At 38.9% G+C, this 23407-nt stretch overlaps 1 protein-coding gene and 1 long non-coding RNA gene across 3 annotated transcripts in view; one reads left to right on the top strand and one right to left on the bottom strand.

The window, feature by feature from the left end:
• Positions 1-15774, bottom strand: part of GRIK1 (glutamate ionotropic receptor kainate type subunit 1) — a 204089-nt gene extending 188315 nt beyond the window's left edge. For both annotated transcript variants that reach the window (XM_067565620.1, XM_067565622.1), the window contains exon 1: positions 15651-15774. In XM_067565620.1, the coding sequence (XP_067421721.1) occupies positions 15651-15774 (124 nt within the window). The remainder of the gene's footprint in view (positions 1-15650) is intronic.
• Positions 1-23407, top strand: part of LOC137164681 (uncharacterized) — a 210377-nt gene that overhangs the window by 92267 nt on the left and 94703 nt on the right. Inside the window, exon 2 of the long non-coding RNA XR_010923157.1 lies at positions 13615-13666. This is a non-coding gene — a long non-coding RNA (uncharacterized lncRNA). The remainder of the gene's footprint in view (positions 1-13614; positions 13667-23407) is intronic.

The raw sequence follows: 23407 nt of genomic DNA, 5'->3' as shown, positions 1-23407 counted from the left end.
AAGTCAGCAAGACTGGCATCTATGGGACCATTAACAACAATGGGAAAAAGGTGGGGCACAAAAATCTAGTTCCCCAAAAATAAGGTATGTGTGTTTTACAGTGCATAAGAACTCTAGTGGCAGTATAGAAAAATACAGTCGTGTAGAATAAAGACTTAACCAATGGATTTCTGCAATTACTCTAAGATGCTCTGCAGAAAAGAATAAGAGGAAAACAGGAGCCCTGTGATCCTTGGTTATTGACTTTTAGCATTAAATTAGGCATATAAATGACCTCAAATTGATGGTTGTCATATTAAATATTTTAAAATGTAAAGAAGAGTTTTCCTTTCTTTTTCTCTCTCTCTTCCCCCCCCCCTCCCATTTTTTATCTCAATGTTAAAGGAGTCTCAATGAAATAAGAAAAACTGGATTCATTTCTGCCTATATAAAATATTCTATGAAACACCCTGAACAGTACTAAAGAAGTAATCTTCTTTAAGTAATACAGGAACATTCCCATTTAAAGAGCAGAACTATCAGGCATAACACATGCAGTGGCTTAGTGATCTTATTAGTAACAAATTTGTGTTTTCTTTCTCATCTTATTTCATGGTAATTTCAACCCTTTTAAAAGGGGTATTCTTGACAAGCACTTGGAATGTCAATGGCTGCATGTATAGATACAGAATGTGATGGAGGGGTATAAAGGTTCTAGCAGTAGGGAGTAGGCACTCATGGGTGAGTTATGCTGGCCATCCCAAGGAGATACCAGTAAAACCTGAATCCCATACCATTCCATCACGTATTCTGTATATCTCACATGTGACAAAAAGTATTCTAGAAATGTTGCTTTTGAGCAATCTAGACAATTTTATTGTTTCCAGGTGCCTTAGTTATGATGGGCCAGATTTTCAAAAGCCTGTTTCAAATTCACATTGCCAGTATTCAGGCAAGAAACATTATTCAAAGAGTTGCACTCATCTCACCTGGTCACTTGCTAAATTTCTATTCTCTGTATGTTCAGTCAGAACAGCTTGAATTTCAAAGGGTGTATTTTGAATACTTAAGTTAATAACTCCTAAATAAAAGCCTGAGGGCCTGATTCTTCTGATGCTTACACCAGTTTTATAGAGGTGAAACTCCATTGACTTCAGAGGAGTTACTCCTGATTTACACGAGGATAAATGAAAGAGGAATCAGACCCTCAGTATCCAGGCTTTATGGAAGTAGAGTGCAGAGAAGTTGAATAGGTGAAATTTCACTATTCCAAACTTATGACCGGGGCATCTATTGGTCTGAATAGCAGTCACTGCTCCTTCAGCAGGTTGCATGGCTCTATGTAATTACAGCTCCCTCGTCCTTCCTCTGGCCTTTGCCTGCCCATAGCCCAGACCTTCCATGCTGGCCCATGTAAGACCAATGCCACGGCTTAAAGAAGGATATGGACATCCCTGCACAGTTGCTCATCTGGTTGACTTCTTTCATTGCCCCTGTGTGGAATTTCAGTAGGGAGGAATGCTGTGTCCTGGAATTCAGGACTGGATTAAAATTGAGGCCCCACATATCCCCAGCTCCAGGAATCATGTGATTCTAGGAGATTCTCAGTTTTGTTTAGTTTAGTTTTGCTTTTTAAAGCAAGTGTCTAGCCCTCATGCTGGGGCAGAAAACATTGAAAATGTGACCTGAGTATAACTGATACAATGATGTCTGCACGATCTGGAACAACAGCTCTGAGAAGTGTTAAATGCCCCATCCGTCTCAGTGGAGTACCAACTCCAAGATGCACTGCTTCTAGGGCCCCACCAATACCACCCCACCAAAGGACACTATGATTTGCTGATCTGAGCAGATACTTACTCCAGCAACTAGAGTGTGCTGGCGGGGGGGGGGGGCCTTGCAGCCATGCTTGTCTCTTGGGGGTAGAGGAGAGACTGCTCCTGCTCGCCATGCTTCTCCTGAGAGAGGGAGATCTGCTCCCACTGGGGGTGGGAAAGGACCACTTCTGCCTCCCTGAGAGAGAAGGGAGGCCTTGCAGCCACTCCATGTGGGTGTGGGGCTATGGCATAAGGGTGTGGCTGTGGAGGGGCCATATGTCGCGGTGTGCCTGGGATCCCAAATTGTCCTAAATCCACATAAAATATCCATTTTATAATTTCAAACAAACCATGTGTGGTGAAATCCATAATCTTTTTGCAGACAATTCATAAAACAGGGAAAGGCTAAATTCAATCCCTTAAATTAAGGCAGTGCAGCTATTTGCAGTGAATGGTACATTCAGACGTCACCTCTGGAACAGGAGATGGAAACCTATACACCGGGATACCTGCTGTGTGGGTGCTTTGAAAAGAACAAACATGATCATCATGCTCACAAGTGCCTGCGTGAATCAAGAGTGGAGGGAATGGGCTTCAGCATCTGGCCACGGCAAAGGAGTTGATATTTCCCTCCCAGACAGTGCTAAAAAAGGCACCGGAGGCCAGGTCAATGGATGCATAACCAGAAGTGTGCTAGGCTTGGCTCTGATTATGGTTTTGCTGTAGCGAGACCATAGTTAAGTTCGCATCAGAATTTTCTTGTACAGGGTTTTCACCTTAGTGTCTCACCTTTTTCAGAACTCTTTTTTGTAAACACGGCATGGGGAGTTTGAAACAAATTTCAGCCATCAATTAATATGTGTGTTGAATGATCTCCAATGTATATTTGGGGTGGGTGAGTGGGAATGGATGTGTATACACACAAAGTTGATGATTCTATAGCATAGCTATACACATACATTTCACTTGTTAAATGGCATAGGCAATCATTTTAATGTATATTTGCATAGAGGTACAGCATAATCTGCTAATAATGCAATGTATAAGGAGAAGATCTGTACTGATTTTCCATCATGGCAGTTGTTTCTGCATATAGATGCATTAAAGATTACACTTTTCCAGACCACTTGCAGTGCTAAGGCACATCACATATTCATTCTGCATTTGGAGCTCCAACTGACAATGGTGCATGGATCAATAGCAGCCAGTCATGGCCCCACAGAAGTAATCTGGCACCTTAAGTTAGGCAGAAATGTTTGGGCAGCAAAGGCTGCAATGAGCCATCATGGTGCAGGACAGATTGTCTATTTCAAAGTGAAAAATCTGCTTTCTTTAGGAACTAGTATTCAAAAATACAATCTTCATTCAGTTCAATGGAGTAGCTTTATAATTTACAGTACCAGATAAAGCTAGAAGATGTGATATGAAATAGCTGAAGCAATTCTTCCCTCTATATTAAAATGCACCTTGAGCATCAGAGCCTTAACATCTCTTAAATTATGAATCTAGCAGATAAGTATACAATTTGAACTTGAAAATGAAATTTTAATGATAGCTATGGTTGCCCCACTGATGGGGGTTTTTGGGCTGTTTAGCACAGGAAAAAGGAAGCAGCTATGGAAGAATGAAAAGCTTTTGTATACCTGTTGTTGGAGCAGATGTAGTAAGAAGAAAGACTTCATTTAAAGGGAGGTTTCATTTAAAGGTGGGCTTGTCTGACAAGTCAATCAAGTACATCAAGTTGAATAACTCCATGTTCAGAGTAGAAGAGTGTGGCAGCAGGGGAGCCAGGAATGGGATTTTCAAATTAGTCTGAGGTGGTTAGGCATGCAACTCACATTGAATTCTACTGGAATTTGTTTCTAACTCCCTTTGGCTCCTTAGAAAAGCTCATCCCTAGTCTTTAGTCACATGAGAACAAAGGGTGTAATTCACCCTGCTGCTCACAGCCAGTGTCACTGGGCTTCACATGGGGCACTACGTGTGAGGTGGAGGGGAGGGGTGGAATTAACAACCATCATTCCCAACTTATAGGCAACAACAGGACTCAGCTCAACCCCTCTTCAGCTGCTACTCCAGCCTGTTTTTATTTTATGTGTTCCAGCATAGTCTACATCCAATCCTCCCTTCCTAAAACTCCCCTTTATGCTGACTAGTATGGAACTCACACCAACCTCTCTTTTGGAGCATGCTGTTTATCTGACCACACCTTCACCATGGAGTTTAAGAGCTGTGGAGAACATTATATGAGCCCTCCACACCACACGTGAATTTCATCCTAAGAGAGATGGGGACTGAAGCATTTCCAAATGGAGGATAAAGTTAAAACAAAAAAGCCTACTTTTCCATCTACTGCTTCTTGGCCACTAGCAGTTAAACAGCTGGAACTTGTGCAAGAAAGAATTAATGCTAATTTTAATGGCCTCACCCAGAAAAAATGTCCATGCTGGTTGATCAGATATGATATGAAAGTGCTTTGCACTACCAAAGGTAGCGCTGCCTGCAAGTAAGTTGCCCAACATTTCCTATTTCAAGATCCTGTTTTCCAGTTCCTCATAGCTTTTGTCAAACTTTAACCACTGGGCTGAAGTTTTCCTGTTGTGTCTGCCTCAGGCAGCTCTTTTTTTGGAAAGATTGACCTGAAACAGTTCTACCATTACCAAGAACCAGGTTTTGCCCATGTAACCAGGAAATTACATTAAAAATCCCTACATTAAAGTAATGTTAAGTTTGCAAAGTCAAGCATTAAAAAATTTAGGAAATCCTAGAGTTAAGGTTGCATCTGCAACCTTAATTCAGCCCTTTCGTGCATGTGTCTTATGCTAGAGTCTTGCATGATCACACCCTATTTTGCATAGGACCTCTGCATCCATGAGCACATTCTTTTAAGGTAGTTTTGTCTGGGCATGTATGGGAGTGTGTTTGGGGGCCACTTAATATTAAGTGGATAATGTGGTGTTATAAAATTATATGAATAAAATAAGCCTGTTTAGCATAATCACCGATTTTTAAGCAGTATTCATACTATAAGTAGTGAGAGAAAATAGTGCAGTTGTGATTTGTGTCATTCAGCAATCTAAGATTATTTTGTTTGGGTGTTTTTAAATAATTTGTTAGGCTTATCTGAACTCTTCCAAAACAAAGGCTAGAATTCAACAGCAAAAAGTAAAAATATTTTATTCTATTCAATACTTTTTTTTTCTCCCTCAAAATTACAGGAAAGAATTTCCCCTTTGCTTATTGCTGCTAACTTTTGTTGTTGTTGTTAAGAAAGTGCTAACTTGCCGTACGTGCAAGATTTCTAAAAATTTATCATGTTGTGTTTTGACTCATGGGTCAACCTGATGGTGTCCAACAATCTAACAAATAATATTGTAGTCTTAAATAAAAAACCTCATCTATCTTTTAAATAAGCTTTTCTTTGACAACAACATAAAATAGACTTGTACAGAGGGTTACACAGTTGTTGCAGTATCCTTGCCTACTCCTCCTGGTCTGCTACAGGGAAGTTTCTTTGACATGACATGTATTCAAATGAAGAATGTCTTGAGCTGTATCTCTTGGGATCATTCCAGGGAAATACAGATTAATTTGCACTTCAACAAATATAAAGTGCCTACTTCACATAAACGGCTTTCCATGTTCCATCAAATCTGAGATTTCCATTCACAACTTTTATAGAAATGACTGATTTGTCTTAAAGCCCCCAAGACTTTTTAGTGTAGGGGAAGGTGGGTGGGGATAAAAATTACTTTTACTTCATTTTTATTACTTCATCTTGAACGTATATTGGCTCTCCACTTCCCCAGGTTCCCTAGTGTTGGGGGGAATCCTCAACTGCCACTGTAAGGTCGATTTAAGGTCGATGTAAGCTGTTACATTCAGGGCTGAGGTCTGAGCCCAATCCACATCTTGAGCTGATTAAGCACCAGAATCCAGGAGTAATTTGGGTTCTAAAACAAAATCTCACATTTTTTCCTTTAAAATGTTTCATTAGACAAATAATATGTCTGACATCCTGTAGCAATGATGATTAGCACTTAGCACTTTCACATGTTTTAGGGAGCTGTACAAACATTCACCTGTTATAAATAGTTCAATAAAGTGTCCAGGTTGTGGCCTAGTGGATAGAGCACTGGACTGAGACTCAGACGACATGACTTTTATTCCTGGCTCTGTCACTGGCTGGCTGAATGACCTTGGGCAAGTCACGTTACCTCTCTGTGCCTCAGTATTCCCATCTCTAACATGGGGATAATGATATTATCTTTGTAAAGTGCTTTGAGATGTATTGATGTAAAGTGCTATATGAGAGCTAGATATTACAGTTATTAATCACTGTTCTACCTTATCACCACATTCCATGGACTTCTACTTCTTACTACAAGTTATGAGCAGAAGATATGCAGAGCGGTCCACTAAAGAGAGCCTTGCACTGTTATACCAAACCTAGATTTTGGAGAATCTATCTTCTTCCAAGTTTACCATGATTCATGTTGTTACGCTGTTCACAGTCTAATGCTTCTACTGTACAATAATATGCAGGCCTCTAGCACTGAGACTGCATTATATTGTAGTTAAAGTTTTGTTAGTATTTTCATTGGAGATGCTAAGTGACTAGTTTGAATAAAATCCAAACCTGTTTAAACAGTATACTCTGTGCAGTGACAAACGTACCCTTACCCATCCATGGTATTCAGTGTTTCACTTTACAGTGGCTGAGATCTTGCTAGTGCCTTCTCCTTCCCCAGAACTCCTAACCCACATTACTGGAATCCTTCAATGAAGTGAGGTCAATGAGACTGCAGAGGATGTAAACTGGCAATGAATTTAGGCTGATTTCTCTGTCTAGATAAGTAATTTTTAACACCAGTCATACTGATTGTCCTTGTTGCCCATAATGAGATTCTTTTCTGGCCTGTGTATGCCTCTATCCCTGATCACGAGGGTCAAAGCTTAGATACGAGGAGATACTTAAGCATTAATGAAGTGAGGAGATATCAGATGCAGCTGAAGAGACTGTAAATGCCCCAAGTCACTGCTAAATAACCATGCACTGAAGAAGCTATCAGAAAAAGGACCCAATACAGCTGAGCTCATGTGTCAGGAGAACACGTGTTTGGTTTCAAAAACCGAACAGTTTTTCATTTTCATTTTTGGGGGTTTTTTTTAATCTAAAAATTCCAATTTTTTCACATAAATATACTTACCATTTTTGACCAGCTCTAATAATTACATGATATTTAAGGACTGGAAGCATAGACTTTCATAGAAATGGTAGGAGGAATTTAGATAGGCCCTGATTACTCAAGTAGGAATTTGGCTGAGACACGGGTTAACAGCACATCCCTTACATAGAATACCATGGGATCTTTAATGCTAACAAGTGTTCAGGACCTCTACTTTACATCTCAGCTAGGCATTACTTCTAGCAGCATAGAGCCCCCTAACATCATGATGGAACATTGGTTCAATACTGATTCGGGAGAGGAGTATTAACGTGTTTGTCTTACTAAATATTTTGTTGTTATCTTGCAGCTACAAAATGCGTTAGCTTTAAAAATTAAAACTTTTTCAGGCACTTGAGGTCACAGAACAGATAGTTTCATGTGGGCAAAACATTTCCAGTTGAAAGGCACCTGCTATGTATGTGTAGCACATGCTTCTTATAATAGATTGTAGTGCACATATGCTTTTCATAATATATTGTATATGGAAGGCATAGAATCATAGAATCATAGAATATTAGAGTTGGAAGGGACCTCAGGAGGTCATCTAGTCCAACCCCCTGCTCAAAGCAGGACTAACCTCAGCTATATCATCCCAACCAGGGCTTTGTCAAGCCTCAGCTTAAAAACCTCTAAGGATGGAGATTCCACCACCTCCCTAGGTAACCCATTCCAGTGCTTCACCACCCTCCTAGTAAAAAACTTTTTCCTAATGTCCAACCTAGACCTCCCGCCCTGCAACTTGAGACCGTTGCTCCTTGTTCTATCATCTGCCACCACCGAGAACAGCCTAGCCCCATCCTCCCTGGAACCCCCTTTCAGGTAGTTAAAGGCCGCTATCAAATCCCCCCTCACTCTTCTCTTTTGCAAACTAAACAAGCCCAGTTCCCTCAGCCTCTCCTCATAAGTCCTGTGCTCCAGCCCCCTAATCATTTTTGTTGCCAAAATCCCATGGACTTAAGGGCTTGACAGTGCACCATTGAAGTCAATGGGAGTTTTGTCCCTGATTTGAATGGGAGCAGAAGCAAAGCCCCTAACATAAATAGTAATATTTGTATCAGAAGAGCTCCTTGAGCGTGATGGATGTGTGGAGTTTTGCTGTCATTGAGTTTTATTTCAATGGAATTGTGAATTTCATGCACACATCTATACAACCATGGCAAAATTCTGCTACAATGTTACTCAACCTTTTCCATTCCGGGACCACCACTCTCCGCTGGTCAGGATCTAGCTGGGATTTCCATCCGATTTATAAATGTACCCACCTGTAGTGACTTCCATATTCAGAACGCTGTGACATACGCACAAGAATTCTCCTTGAAATGAACAGAATTTGCCTATGCATATCTGACAGCAGAATTTGGACACAATTACAATATTTAAAGAATGTTTCATACTTATTGTTTTGATTTTGGGGGTAATTTTATGAAGGACCATAAAACATGTAACTTGTACAAATAATTTTAAAATCCTGACATAAACCAACAAAAGGAGGGAAACTCAGAATTAAGGTTCTCAGTCTGTTAACTCTTCTTCCTGTACTTCAGTGCTACATAAGTGATTCCATTTTCTCACTGTTTTTCTCACCCTAATTTAATGTCTAGCTGCAGGAGGTGCCTTAAAGATACTGTAGGGAACAATCCCACATTGGCAGGTAAGAAGTTGGGACATCCTAATAGTCTTTTCAGTCTCTGGCTTCTGTGATTCTGATGACAAATGTGCACAACTGGAACACTGTGACTTGTGATTTGATTCAATAAAAACATATAGTTTTAAAAGTAAGTTTCTGAATATAAAGTTTTATTGGCTTCAGCACAGAGAGTGGTAATAGCAACATTCCCATTTTAAACCTTTCCCAAAATCATAAACTCATTAATGTAATCTAAAACCTAAGGTCAACAGAAAACTAGGGCAAACTGGGCTTGCAGGTCACAGATCCAAAGCTCTGAAGTAAAACTAATCAGTTCTTGGATTTTTTTTACTGCAGCACAATCTATGGTCCAGTCAGTCAAATCAAGTCTTTCTGAGAAAAGAAGATTAGAGGCAGTTGTTTAAAATACTTGGAGGGGGGGAAAGATTTAAGCTTTATTACTGACCAGGATATACAAAATAGTTTGTAATGAAAAAACAGGAGTGGGGTTGTGCTCATTGAGTGAATGGAAAATGTTAACTGAAGCCGGGGCATATGGAGCAGCTTATAGTTAACAGCAAGAACTGATGATGAGGCAAACATCCTATGAGTATGTGAAATTAGGAGCTGTAAATTTGATATGAGGTATGTGCAGAAAGTGAAAAAAATTCAAAGGGGTATAAATAGGGCTGTAGGTATAAAAGCTCATTCAGAGAAACCTAACATTTATTCACAGGGCTTATGCCTTATGCAATAACCTTAACATTGTGCATTCCAGATAATAATTGGCAAGAACTAAGGGTGCAAAGCTTCTCTCTGTCCCAAGTGGGTATAATTATTTTCTTTAAACAAAACATTTGGGGTGAAATCCTGACCCCCATAGTAAAACTCCATTGATGTCACTGGGGCTGGTGTTTATTCTGGGTCTTTTAGAAGCCCCAGCCCTGTAAACTGATACACATTGGTAGACCCATAAGCCCATTTAAAGCCCAGACTTGAATGGAGCTCCCCATGTGGGTCTGCCTGCATGGAGCTTATTGCAGGATAGGGACCTACGTATGTTTGAAATCATCACACAGTTTAGAACTAAATCCCATTAGAAATTTGGCCAGAAATGAAGAGACTCTGATTAATTTTTTTTTCAGGGTTGATAGAATTCCTTGGTTTTATTTCCATATTCTTTATCTACATCCTTCTTGAATGTTGGAAAAGCAACATATGGCTAAATGAAAGTAATAGAAAAAGGTCTCCAGATACAACTAAATACCTAGGTGCAATATCTATCTAATTAACAGCATCTTCATGTCATATTTTCTACATACTTTTTATTTCCCTTAATACTTTCTAAAGTGCTGGAGAAGTTCCAGTTTGGGTGTAATTTAGGCAAATTAACTTGTAGCCTTTAGCAATTTAATTGCTATGGTCTAGCCTCAGCACCTTCCCTTTCTTATTCTCCATTGACTTTTTTGACACATGTTCCAGTACAAGAGCAATTTATCATCAATCTTATGATGTTATTGGGACCTAAGTGGTTGGCTGCCTGTTGCATAATCTGACAAGCTCAGAAATGCCTAAATCCCATAGTGCTATAGATCATTTGAGAACTATCCTGTATTTTTACTCTGTAGCTCATTTGTTTTATGCTGGAGCAAACATTTAAAGCTATAGTGTATTCTTACCACAACAAAGATACAAGTTGCCATTTTTCTGCTTAGTGAATTTCCCATCTTTACATTTTCTTCAAATGTCAAGCTGCAGTTTACTCATTTTCAGCCATAATGAAACTCTAGCAATTGCACACAGTCATTAAGCATATTTATTGAGATATCAAAGTCAAAAGTATCAGTCATCACACACATACAGAGTTAAGTGTTTTTAGTGATCACCACTGCTAGCAATGAATTCCAGAAATACAGTATTTCCAAGTCCTTGATGTAAAACCTAAGGCAAAAATAAATGTAGAGCTTGATTTTTGCCAGGTGCTACTCAATGTGAGTAAAGGTGGCAGATTACTAGATTTCACTAGTTTCATTATTTAGGGTCAGATCCTTAGCTGGTTGAAATCAACCTAGCTTCATTGACTTCAATGCAGTGATGCTGATTTACATCAAGTAAGGCTCTGGCAGTGGGTTTCTTAAATATTCCCCTGCAGCATCTGCCACCCAATATTGCAAGATTCTTCTAAGACATAAGAACCAGAAAATGAAATAAGTCAAGAAATCAAAGTAAAACTGCCTATTCTGTTTTCATTAGCTAACGTAAACAAAGAACAAAAAGTGAACAGCCAATAAGCATTAACATACTTCAGTTTTAATTACTCAGGGCCCAAGCATGCAAACCTTTACTCATTACAAATGTTTTCACTGAGGTCAGCGCATGCATTAACCTCAATGCACCCCATTGCCTTTATTTGTGTGAGTAAAGATTTGCATGACTGAGTTCCTCAGATGTTCATTTCCTTAACTGTCTCTCATTATCTTTTAAAAATATTTTTAACCTAACAGTACCCCTTCAAAGCTTGTAGGCCAAACATTCCACTGACTTACATGTTGTGCAACTCCATCGATTTCAGTGGGGGAGTTGCACAATGTGGTTTAGTTGCCACATAGTTCAGCCTTGTTTGTTCAAGCAATAATCCTTAAGAAATGATTTGTTACAAAGAGTTTGCTATTGAGTTAAGTGTGGTTCAGTAGATTTCAGGGAATTTTGTTAAGGTTAAATGCTGAACTGTTGAGCATCTGGATTCTGTTGACCAAAAAGCAGCTGATGTTTGATTTGTGTATAGATATACAATACAGTCCAATGAATTTATACACTACTCATTGAATCAATGGGTGTTTTTGCCCAGTTAAGGAAGATATTTGTGTGGGATTTGATTCTATGTTTCAGAAATTCTGATACCACGACAATAGTCCATACAAAAAGTTACACGCAAATTGCAGTTTCTGTTTCAACACATAAAATGATTCAGATGAAACGTAAAATATTATTCATTTACTTCTTAAGTGGTATTAATTTTAGAGATTAATTCCATGCTTCAGCCAAGTATAACTTTTTTTTAAAGCATTTGTTGAAAATTTGGCAACTTTCTTTTTAATGAACTTCATTGATATATTAATAACTTATGAAACTTTCCAGCCATTGTTTAATTTTAATCAGGAAAATGGGTTAAATTAATATATTTTGTATTTGTCATGCAATAGTTCAACATAGTGTTAAAGGGTATTCTTATAACTCGGATTTATGAATGGTATAAATTAAATATTGCTATGAAATAATAAAGCTGCGAGTCCACTCTTCATGAACAAATAATTCTGTGACACTCTTGGATTCCAGTGATTTGGGAGCTGTTACAATACAGTTTAGTGCATGTTTGTTTTTTAATTTAATTTTGTTATTTCTTCCATTTCTCATTTTAGCTTTTCATTAGGCAAGCTCAATTATTTTATACAAGTAGCATAAGATAGACTGAATGGGTATGAAGGTTAAGTTGACTCTGCAAAAAGTAGAAAGTCTTTGGTATTAAATCAAAAGTATTGGGTTCATGAACTTTAAATATACCTTTATACAATATAGTTGAGTGTGTGTGTAGATATACATGTTATTGCCTGGGACTTTGATGTATGAACTTGCACAAAAGGAAGAAGCTTCGAAAAATGTACTTGACAGTAGTAGCCAGTAAGGCACTGGAATCTAAATATTGTATTGTCTGAAACTGCGCGCCATACTATCTTTCAAAATCTCTCTTGTTTATTAAAAGAGTAATTTTTAAATTATTTGCATGCTAATAATTTAGTTGTATTGACTTTATTGAAATCCCTTATTTGTCTTTTCTTGTTCAGTGGTTGGCAATATTTGACAAGCCATAATTACCTAGCTAGTAAGAAATATTTAGAATTTCTAAATGTCACCTGTTCCTCCACGAGCTCCTTTCTCTAGTAATTAAATGTAAGCACTAAAGTACACAAATTTGTTATATAAGCCAACAAAATCAAATAATCTGAGAGCACTCCAGCAGTGAAAAATGCAATTAAGCCACCAGTGTATTCATTCACATCCAAAGTACTGCATGCACCATGGTATACCACTGTATTCCTTTCTTTCATTAAGTAGAACATTAATAAGAGATCATGATGACTTAATAGCATTTTTTTCACTGTTAGAAAGTATTTTATTATCTCAAAATAGGATTGAGGAGTTATTCCCATCATTTCCATTTGTCACCTGTAAAAGTGATACATTCTACAGAGAAACTTGTTATGGCATATGGATGTGAAGGATTGATATTTTTATGTCCTTTCTGTATAAGAAAACTATAATCAAAAAGTACATTTTTATAAAATTTTAAATCTGCATTTAAAACAATATAAGATTAGTTTTTTTCTGCTATTGTGTGTATTTGTATGTTGTACTTTTTGTTGTGATTTAAAACTTACCAGGTGTATAAATAATGTCCTTTTTTTTTTTTTTTTTTTTAAATACTGTGGTATCATTCAAAGGGTCCAGTCAGGCTTTAGGATCCTATTGTACAGGAAATATTGTCCCCTCACCAAAGAGTTTAGAGTCAAGGGTTTGATCCTGCAAGGAGCTGAGCACTTAAGCATATGCTTAACTTTAAGATTGTCAGTAGTCTTATTTACTTCAATTTCTATTCATTAGTTTAATGTGCAGGATCAGAGCTCGAGTTAATGTACATAATGTACAGTAAATACAAAGTAGAAGAAACTGGGGAAAAAAAATAAAGGCAGAATCCCTCATCTTCATTTCCCGACATTCTCTATCTTGTATTTGATATATGTCTAGCATGAAGTCGGGTGGGGGGTAAGGCGTGTGGAACAAGGGAGAGACACATTGACAAAGGCATATGATGCTGTTTATTATCTTAGTTTAACATACTGCATAATGATGCTGTTTATTATCTTAGTTTAACATGTTAAAATATCTTTCTCTCTTTATTCAGACCACTTTCCCACTGAAGACTGCAGAACCATGCCTTGAATTTACCACCATATGTAAGTGATGATTATTATTTCTTCTAAATTCTACGTTTTCTTCATGCACTGCAGTTTTTTATGCTAGTATTATACAGCTTCATTGCATTACAATGGCTAGTGTTTATACAGCGAAAACAGTCAATTTCACTTTCACTTCGTGCACAAAATAATTGAATACATATTGAATACAAAGAGTTACGCTCAGCTCCCATTTGCCTTGCAGGAACTGCTCAGCTCTTTGCCAGATTAGAACCATAGGGCATGTGTATATATTTTGCCACTTTTATTTTATTCAAGTTTATCAAAGTTAAACTCCTTTTCTCTAGAAATATATGAGTAGTCCCCTTCACTTTAATGTAACTAGTCCATGAACTAGTCCATGTGAGTAATATGAATCAGGTTAAGTGTTTCCAGGATCAGGCCCTCAGGCAGCTGACTAAAGGCAGGAATATGCCTTTGTGAATGTCTCTTTCCCTTGTTCCACACGCCTTACCCCCCACCACACTTCATGCTAGATGTACATCAAATAGAAGAGAGAAAGTGCCAGGAAATGAAGATGAGGGATTCTGCCTCCACCCCCACCCCCAGTTTCTAGCCCCTAACTCTTTTGATACTTTGTATTCACTGTCTGACTTGAGTGACACAAGAAACCCACTGTAGAAAGAGAAGCTTCCTGTGAACTAAGCCTTGTTTCCATGGTGCAAAGTTTTCTATTGAAAAATAAATTCCTGTTTTCTGGGGCTACATGTGTGTATAGCGCTTGTGATGAAGTCATGCCAAGCAAAGGTTACATGGGGGCAGAGGAAGGGAAGATAAGGATTTCTCTCTCACACATATGCCATAACACACACCATAACATTTATGTTCCGCATGTTTTAGCTTTCAGCTCTTTGGTTCTGAATAAGAAAATCTCATTACTTTTTGGCATGCATTTTAAGGTCACTGAATCATTTTTGTTGTCTCCTTGGCATTGTAATGAATGACTAGACTTAAAAACTGTTGTTTTATTGTTTTATTTAAATCCTCTGTCATTGTATATTTTACCATTTTAAACACCCTTACGTCTGTCAATGCTACATGGTTGTGTGGTAGGCTTTGTTTTCTTGTCCCCATGGCTAGAGATTTCACTTGATGTCAGGAAGGGCAGGGGGGCAACTTCCAGCCCAGAGGGCCTCATTTTACCCACTTTGGTTTAAGTCTTTTAGGACTTCAGTTAATTCTCCCACACTTGAGTGCTTGTCTTCCAGATGATTTATAAATGGAAATGCCAATTCAAAGGTTAATAGACAACACTGTGTAGTTCCTTATTAAAGCCGCTGACCAGGAGCTGAATTTGAAAGCAAAATTGACAGCCTTTGAGACTTTCTAAGTGGAACTTTACACTGAAGCTCACCTCAACCCCCACCCCCTTCCCAGTCCTCTGGGCACAGCAGCCTCCCTCTTGGTGGAGAACCCCACTGGCATTTGAGAGCCCCTGGTATGATGGAAGCTGTGGCAGTGAGGAGGGGGAGGATAGCAAGTGCTGACCCAAGGTGAAAGACAGATAGAAGGAGTGAGACTGAAGTGAGCAGCACTGTGGGGCTCTCCCTACAAATGCACCAGAAAGCAAGGATATAAACCACAGTGCACATACTGCAGCCAGCCTTCAGCTCTAAGCAGTGTGTGCCCTAATAACAATGCTTGTTAAGTAGTTCAAGAGACAGCATGATAAATCAGAAGCCATTTCAATTAGTGGATATGAGAAATAAATATGATCTATGATTTTTATGGAAAATAAATTGATCTTCTTGTACAAAGAATATTTGAAGGGGGTTTGGGCTATATTATCATTTGAATGTACTGTACACAGTTGTATGTATGATCTGAGTGTGTGTGTGTGTGTGCAAATATCTATTAAACCATAAACTGCATACATGTTTTCCCCACCCCTCACCCCCAGAGTTACCAGCAGGAGGGAAACAATGAGCCCTTCTTTCCCTCTTCCCCCCTTTTTTGCACTTACCGATCCTTAGCACTTGCTGGAAAGTCTGAGGGATGCCTATTAAAATGTAGAGAAGGAGAAATAAGAGTCCCCTGCTGGTATCCATGGCAGAGAGCCTGGGCTCACAGCGAAGGGTGCTCTCCATCTTCTTCACTCCTTTTTACTTCATGCTGAGCCTCTGCCAGTTCCTTGCACTCACAAGCTGCTCCGAGTTAAGCTATATTTCCACCTCATTCTCTCTGTGTTTCTTGCTCATTGTGCAGAGTCCTAGAAGTGTGTGTTTCATGTGAGGTATTTACACATGAATAGCTGTTGCTGCTCTTTTGAGTCCCGTTACACTTCTCTGTCTGTCTCGCTCTGTGTCTCTCTTAGCCCATCACTCCCCCTCCATCAGTTAGTTGCACATTGCAAAAGGGTCTTCCCAGAGATTATGGATCTGTGCTTCTGTTCCGTTTTGAGCTCCAGAGAGTGGAAAGTTGCTGCTTGAAATGGCTGGAATGTCTTGCTCATTTGTCCTATAGTCAAGTACAAAAGTAGGAAAGGAAAGAAAGGAAGGGCAGAGAGAGAGGGAGAAGGGAGTTGTTGCAGAGGCTCCAGCACTAGTCTGATCTCCAGCAGATTAACTGGGATCTCCGCCACTTCTCTCCCTCGCCCTCACATGCACGCAGACACAGAACTACTTTATGCTGCTTCGCTCTAGAGATGATTGAATCTTTGCTTGCATCCTGATGATAAAAGCAAATCTAATCTCCATATTGGCTGGGACTGATACTGTTCCTGGATAGGATTAAAGTGGCGCTGTCAACTTGAAACTGGTCAATTTGACCCAAGTGAAATAAAATCTTCTTTTCTGATGTCCACCTGCCCCTGAGTTCTCCCTTGCAAAATACTTTGGTTTTGGACCAGGTTGTCCTGTTCTGTTTTAAATGTTTTTCCTTCCCCCTGTTACTGTGTGAAATACCCACACATCCAGCATGTGAGTGGGTGTGACACAGCAGGGGTCTTTCAGCATATGAGACTTCAGTTCGCCTTGCTGTGAACACATTTCTCAGAGCATCTGAAGCCAAGTGCCAACCCCTGCTATCTCCTGTCAAGCTCCACAGAGGAGCTTTGGGTGTCTGGGGTCCTGTCTCCACCTCCAGCCCCCCCACTTCTGGCTGCTTTTCCTTCAGCTTGACTGCCAGTCTACTGCCAATTTTGCAAGAAGGTGGGATGGGGACGAGCTCCTACCTACTGCTTGCCACCTCATCTCATGCCCAGTGTGGTAGAGAATCCAGAAGCAAGCCCTGCTGAACTCCTAGCTCACTTGCATCAAGAGAGATGGGGTGGTTGTGCAGGCAGTACTTTCTCTTCCTTGTCAGACTTGTCTGTGGCAGGCTCCAAGAGAGGCTGAACTGGGCTGTCACCCAGCACAGCTTCTGCTTCTGGTTGAGTGAGATAGGCCCTGGGATCTGTGGTTCTTAATAAGAGCTCTGCTCTGAAACGCTCCTTCTACCCTTTATTGGGGGTACTAGTTTGTGTCTGCAACAAACCACCAAATCACATTTAGGAACAGGACAATCAAACCCTTAAGCACCGATCGATAATGTTGAGGAAGATAAAACTGTAGCATGGGGGATTTCCAACTGAGTTGCATATGCTGGAGACCTCATGCAGCCAGTACTAAAATGTTCCTTGGATTTCTAAAAATTATAGATGACGGTTTTCTAACTCAAAAAATGTTGCATCCAACATAGAGTATTTCTATATTAGACCTCATCTAGACAGATAAAGAGGAATTGATCACAAATTAAAAAGTAGTGGTTGCTTTGCTGTAATTGATCATGTCTTGATTACATGTGCAAGTAGAATAAAGTCCCAACCAGCAATATATGTATTTGTTGCTTTAAGGCGGCTAGTTTCACAAAGATGAAAAAAATTGAGCCAATGAATCTGAAGGAGAATTTAAGCACAAAATTAAGAATGATAATAGGGAACTGTTCAAGAACTTCCTACTAGATGCCCAAAAAGCCAGAATCAAGAAAGGCTATACTAGTTTTTTTTAAAAAACAACCTGGCTTAGAAGGGAAAGGAAAGAATCTCTCTCTCCAAAAAGGGGAAATTGATATCAATTAATATAAATTAGAGGCTAGGAATTGTAGAAAATTGATAAGCAAAGCAAGAGGACACAACGAGCAGAGTGAAAGACAATAACGAGGAGTATTAGGAACAAAAAGAATTGTAACAATGGTGTTGATCCATTACTATATGGAAATGGTAAAATTGTCAATAATAATGCAGAAAAGGCAGAAGTGTTCAATAAATGTTTCTGTTCTCCATTTGGGAAAAAGCCAGATGTATTTATATAATATGATGATTAAATACTTTTCTATTCCAATAACATTTTGGAAGGTTGTTAAACAGCTATTACTAGGCCTGGTCTATACTTACCAGCAAATTCGGCAGCAGTCTCTATGTAGCTTGCATAATTTACGTCAACTTCCTAAAGTCTGTTTTGCTCACCGTCTCCACTCCGCTGCACCAACGGGAAATGCATACCCATCGACGCAGCACTACGCTTTTTGTGGAGGTGGTTTTACTAAATCGACTTCTGCAACGATTGAGCATGTCTTCACTTCCGCTCAATCGATCTGGATAAATGGATCTGACGCCGGTGATTTTGCTGCCGTCAGTGAAGACACACCACTAAAGTTAGACATTTTTTTAAACAACAGGTCCAGATAACTTAAACCTGAGAGTTTAGAAAGAGCTGGCCAAGGAGTTTGCTGGACCATTAATGTTGACTTTCAGTAAGTATTGGAAAACTGGAGAATTTCCAGAAGACTGAAAGACAGATAATGTTGTGCCAGTATTGAAAAAGTGTAAATAGGATGACCTGTGTAATCCTAGGCAAGGTAATAGAGGGGTTGATATGGGACTCGATTAATAAAGAATTAAAAGAGGGTAATATAATTGATGCCAATCAACATAGTTTATTGAAAATAGATTTTGTCAAACCAGCTTCATATCTTTTTTTTTTTAATGAAGTCACAATTTTCATTGATAAAGGTAATAGTGTTGATGTAATATACTTTTATAAGGCATTTGATGTGGTACTGCACAACATTTTGATTAAGAAACTAGAATGATACAAAGTAAACATGGTGCATGTTAACTGGATTAAAAATAGATAACTGATAGGTCTCAAAATTTAATTGTAGATGGGGAATCACCAAATGGGTAAGTTTCTAGTAGGGTCTTGCAGAGATTGGTTGTTGGCCCTGCCCTATTTAACATTTTATCAGTGCACTAGAAAAAACATAGTCATTACTGATAAAGTTTGCAGATGACCCAAAGATTGGGGATGTGGTAAATAATGAAGATCATTGATACAGAGTGATCTGGATTGCTTCATAAACTGGGTGGAAGCAAACAATATGTGTTTTAATATGGCCAAGTGTAAAGTCATACATCTAGGAACAAACAATACATGCCATAGTTACAGAATGGGGGAACTCTATCCTGGGAACCAGTAATTCTAAAAAAAGTCTTGGGGTCCTGGTGGATAATAAGCTGAACATAAACTTCTAGGACAAAAGTGATCCTTAGATGTGTAAATGGGAATATCAAAGAGTTTATCAAAGAGAAGGGTAAAGGGTGACTTGATCATAGTCTGCAAGTACCTATATGGGGAACAACAATTCTCTAATGGGCTCTTCAATCTAGCAGACAAAGATATAATGAGATCTGTTGGTAGGAAGCTGGATGTAGACAAATTCAGACTAGAAATAAGACACACATTTTTAACAGTACGGTTAATTAACCACTGGAACAATCTACCCAGGGTCTTGGCAGAATCTTCATCACTGGAATTTTTTAAAATCAAGATTGGATGATTGAATTCAAAGAGGAATTAATTCAAGGAAGTCAGTGGTTTGTATTATGGAGTAGATGAGACTAGATGATCACAACTGTCCCTTCTGGCCTTATAATTTATGAATCTGTACATTCTCCACTATCACCCATCTAGTTCCTGTCCTATAAAGTACACTCCTGTTTATCTGAAACCCTGTTATTTGAACCCCCTTGTGAACCTAATCCCTTCATTGTCCCCATGTAGCTCATGCTAGGGAACAAGGAAGGGATTCAGATAAAGTGAAGTTTCGGATAATAGAACAAAAAAACCCCAGCCAAGACTGCGAGAAGGAGGAGAACATGCCACTGGCTGCAGAGGAAGCCACCCTGCTCCTGGATGGCTCCTGCAGCAGTGTATGCTCACAGGAGTGAATGAGCAGGGATGTTTGAATAAAAGCCTTGTCCCCCATGCTATTTGGATAATGGGGAGTACATTGCACACTAAGCCTCTTTTAAAAAAAATAAATAGTTGGGGTTTTTTAATACTATTTTATACCTTGGAAGCTTCAGCAGAAATTAATTTCCTTCTGAAAAAGCATACCAGTAAAGAGATATACATAATATACTCTACAGTTTATTGCTGATATAAAGAGGACGTTCTTTCTTTTTTAAACAGAGTATTAACAATTGAAAAATACACAATGGCCCCAATTCTGGAAAGGATCAGTATTCAGCAGAGCACTTAAACATGTGTTTATGTCCCATTGTAGCCAATTTCTTTCTATATTTTAAAGCATTTAAAACATACACAGTGTTCTTTAATAAATATAAATAAATAAATAATAGTAGATCTGGTTGCAATTTTTCTGATGAAACCACTTTAGATTGAAATATGGTCCTTCTTTAAAAATTGAATTTTTGCCAAAAACTTCAATTTTTGCAATGTTTTCAATTCCTCAAACACTTTCAGCTGAAAGTTTAAATGAGAAAAATTAGTTGGTTTGCTCTTCTGTAAGATATTTTTCTTTTTCTGTATTTTTGTTGCTATTGGTCAGATTACTCACAAAGTGGGACTTTGTCAGAATTGGAATACTCCATTTTCCAAATTCTCCAAATTAAAAATTGAAAATAAATCATCTTTAGGAATTAACTGGCTTTAACATTTAAAAATGAAAACTGAATTGGACTACTTTAAAACACACAAGGACAGGAAATGTTTTGAATTGACTGAAATTTCCTTGCAGTCCCTGCCTCCCTTATTTTTCCATTCAGCTGATCCCAATATGGCTTTTTATGGTATTCTTGCCGATGGGTCAAAAAGTCAGCATTTCAAGTTATACACCAGGACATGAGTTAATATGAAATGCTGACACTACAGTTCACTGCAATGGGAGAACTGCACCTTTGAGTTGAGGTTGTAAATCAAGGTGTCTAAACCACAATGCATCTTTCCTGGTGGTGTCTGGTGGATGTCATAGGCTCTTTAGTGTTCACCTCGACATATTTCAGAAAAAGGTAGAGGAAAACCCAGGTGTCCTAGCTGACATTCCTTCTCTCAAGTGAACAGGTTCCAAAGCCCAGATCATTTGCATTTGAACTATTGTTCAGCTCATACTGGCTGACACATTTGCTTTCTCATTCATTGCATTGCCAGTACTGAACTCAATGCATTAGTAAAACACTTCAGAATATCTTGAGAATGAAAAGTTCTAACCAGCCCTGGATTAACTGTAAAACACATTAGTATTATACATATTAACACAATCTCTTTAGCAAGAATTGAAGACTGGTGTTCCTTTCATTTCACAACACTTAGTTTTAGCTGGCTGAAATGTGTAATTTATCATATTAATGTTGCTATTAATTGAAAAAATGGAACTACTTAAGGTTCCTTATTCGAATACTACGATTTAAACCCTTAAGATTTTAGTTCCAGGTGGTGTCAAAATTATAACAGCTCTGTTTTCATGTTTGGATGGGGCCAATATACTAAGACATGAGGTTTCTATCCAGTGTAATGAAAGTCTCGTGAGAATGGCTCATACAACTTCTTCAATTTGTGTTCAAATTTTGTGAAATTTTGGCATCATTCAATCCAAATCTGCTACCTGGTTCATTCTTGCTACCAAACTTTAACTAAAACTGTGTCTGATCTAAACAGTATCTCTTTTGTGGATTCAGGTCTTAGAATTGATTTAATGCTAATTATAGTCAGAACATTTTTTTCACATGCATGTTGACCATTTCTCTACACCTCTAACATCATGCAATATAATAGTCAACACTGCATTTTTGAAAACAGCAATAAAAACTCCAAATGGAAACTTAATAAATCACATTTCGCTAGTTCTTTCATAACCTACATAAGCAACACCTCATAAGAAAGAAATTAATATGCTAATCTAAAATAGCCAGACCAAATCAGCTTTCTGCTCCTGAAACAAACAAAAATCCCCTCTCACAAAATCTTCTATTATGAATACACAATAGAAGAAAAATGCTAGAAATTTAAAGGCAAAGGAAGTAATTAAAAATTCCTTTATTGTCCTTTTTCTTACTAAAATGTGTCCTTTCTATATCACCTGCAAACAATATATTGCTCTGGGGAGATAGAACGTGATAGCTCAGATAATTTTCTAACGCTCTTTTGGGTCTTGATATCTGGTTCATCCTCTTTCTCTCATAACAATATCCCATCCTGATACTCAGCAACTTCAACTTCAACACTGACTTCCTAGCTGACCTGTTAGACTCCTGGCTCTTCTCATTCACCTCCACATTTCACCAACAATGTTGAGTCAGCTCTTCTCACTCACCTAAACAACTGCTTGATTAACCTTGACTTGACTAATCACTGTATTCTAGTCATGCTGAGATATTCCCCAGGTTTGAAAAATGCTACCATTCCAGAGATAGTCCCTCTTTTTAAAATGGGGGATTCCATTGGAAATGGCAGACTCTATCAAACTGAAACTTTTTAAGGGTGCCTAGTATAGCTGAGTTACCTCTTTTTGACAACCATCTCATCTCCTTAAAAGTGACCAACTTACCAGCTGCCCCCATCTAACTCTTCTGTGATCTCCAGTATATTGTGATCAATAGACACAACTTCTCTGCCCTCTCTGCTCCTTCCTATCTCCTTCCTAACATCAACAGTGGATTCACTTCATTCAATTTCTTTCCGCTCTGTCCCACCACAAAGTCCACCCCATAACCCTCATCTTTGGGTCATCCCCAACATCTGCTTCCTCTACTCCTGATCCTATGCTGCTGAATGCCTTTGGAGAAAAGTCCAGTGTAGCCTTCTTCCACTCAAAACTTGTACTTTCCTTCAGTTTTGTCATTGACCTGGTCAAACAACACTACATCTCTGCTTTCAGTAACTACCCACACCTGCATGTCCACCCACCTGTTGGCCACCCTTTGGGTTTTCTACTGTAACCCCTCCCTCCCACCACCATTACCAACACAAGCCCAGGGTAGTACTGTTCTACTGTTTGACCACCACCACACACACCAGGCAAGGGAGACTGGCCAGCAATCAGAAGAGATCTAGGCACCTTAAACACTGAAGGAAACCCATTCCCAAACAGAATCCCATATCCCACCACCGGAAGGTTCTGCTCCCCACCTGAAAAATTATGCTCCAAAGAGTCCCAGGAACAACCATCACCACTGCCAGCAGGAGACATAGAACAGTTGCCTGCCTCTACCACAGCTGTGGCTGTGAGGAACAGCTTCCAAATAGGGGAACCACCACCTAGAGGAGCTTGAATGAGGTTCTGAGTCTGGGAAAGCATAGTGGGGCAAGACATTGGTATATGTGTAGAAGAACTGGTATATTTGGGGGAGAGACTATGGAATTGATGCATTTTGCAGGGGGAGGTAGAAGTATTTTAGGTGGGATTTTCAAAAGCACTCAGTTCTGGCAATGGTAATGCTTA

This window comes from Emydura macquarii, unplaced genomic scaffold (genome assembly GCF_026122565.2).
Source record: "Emydura macquarii macquarii isolate MOO-44397 ecotype Brisbane River unplaced genomic scaffold, CSIRO-AGI_Emac_v2 contig_2681, whole genome shotgun sequence".
NCBI classification, from domain to species: domain Eukaryota; kingdom Metazoa; phylum Chordata; order Testudines; family Chelidae; genus Emydura; species Emydura macquarii.
Note: the sequence above shows the minus strand (reverse complement) of the source record. Positions and strands in the feature narration are given on the sequence as shown.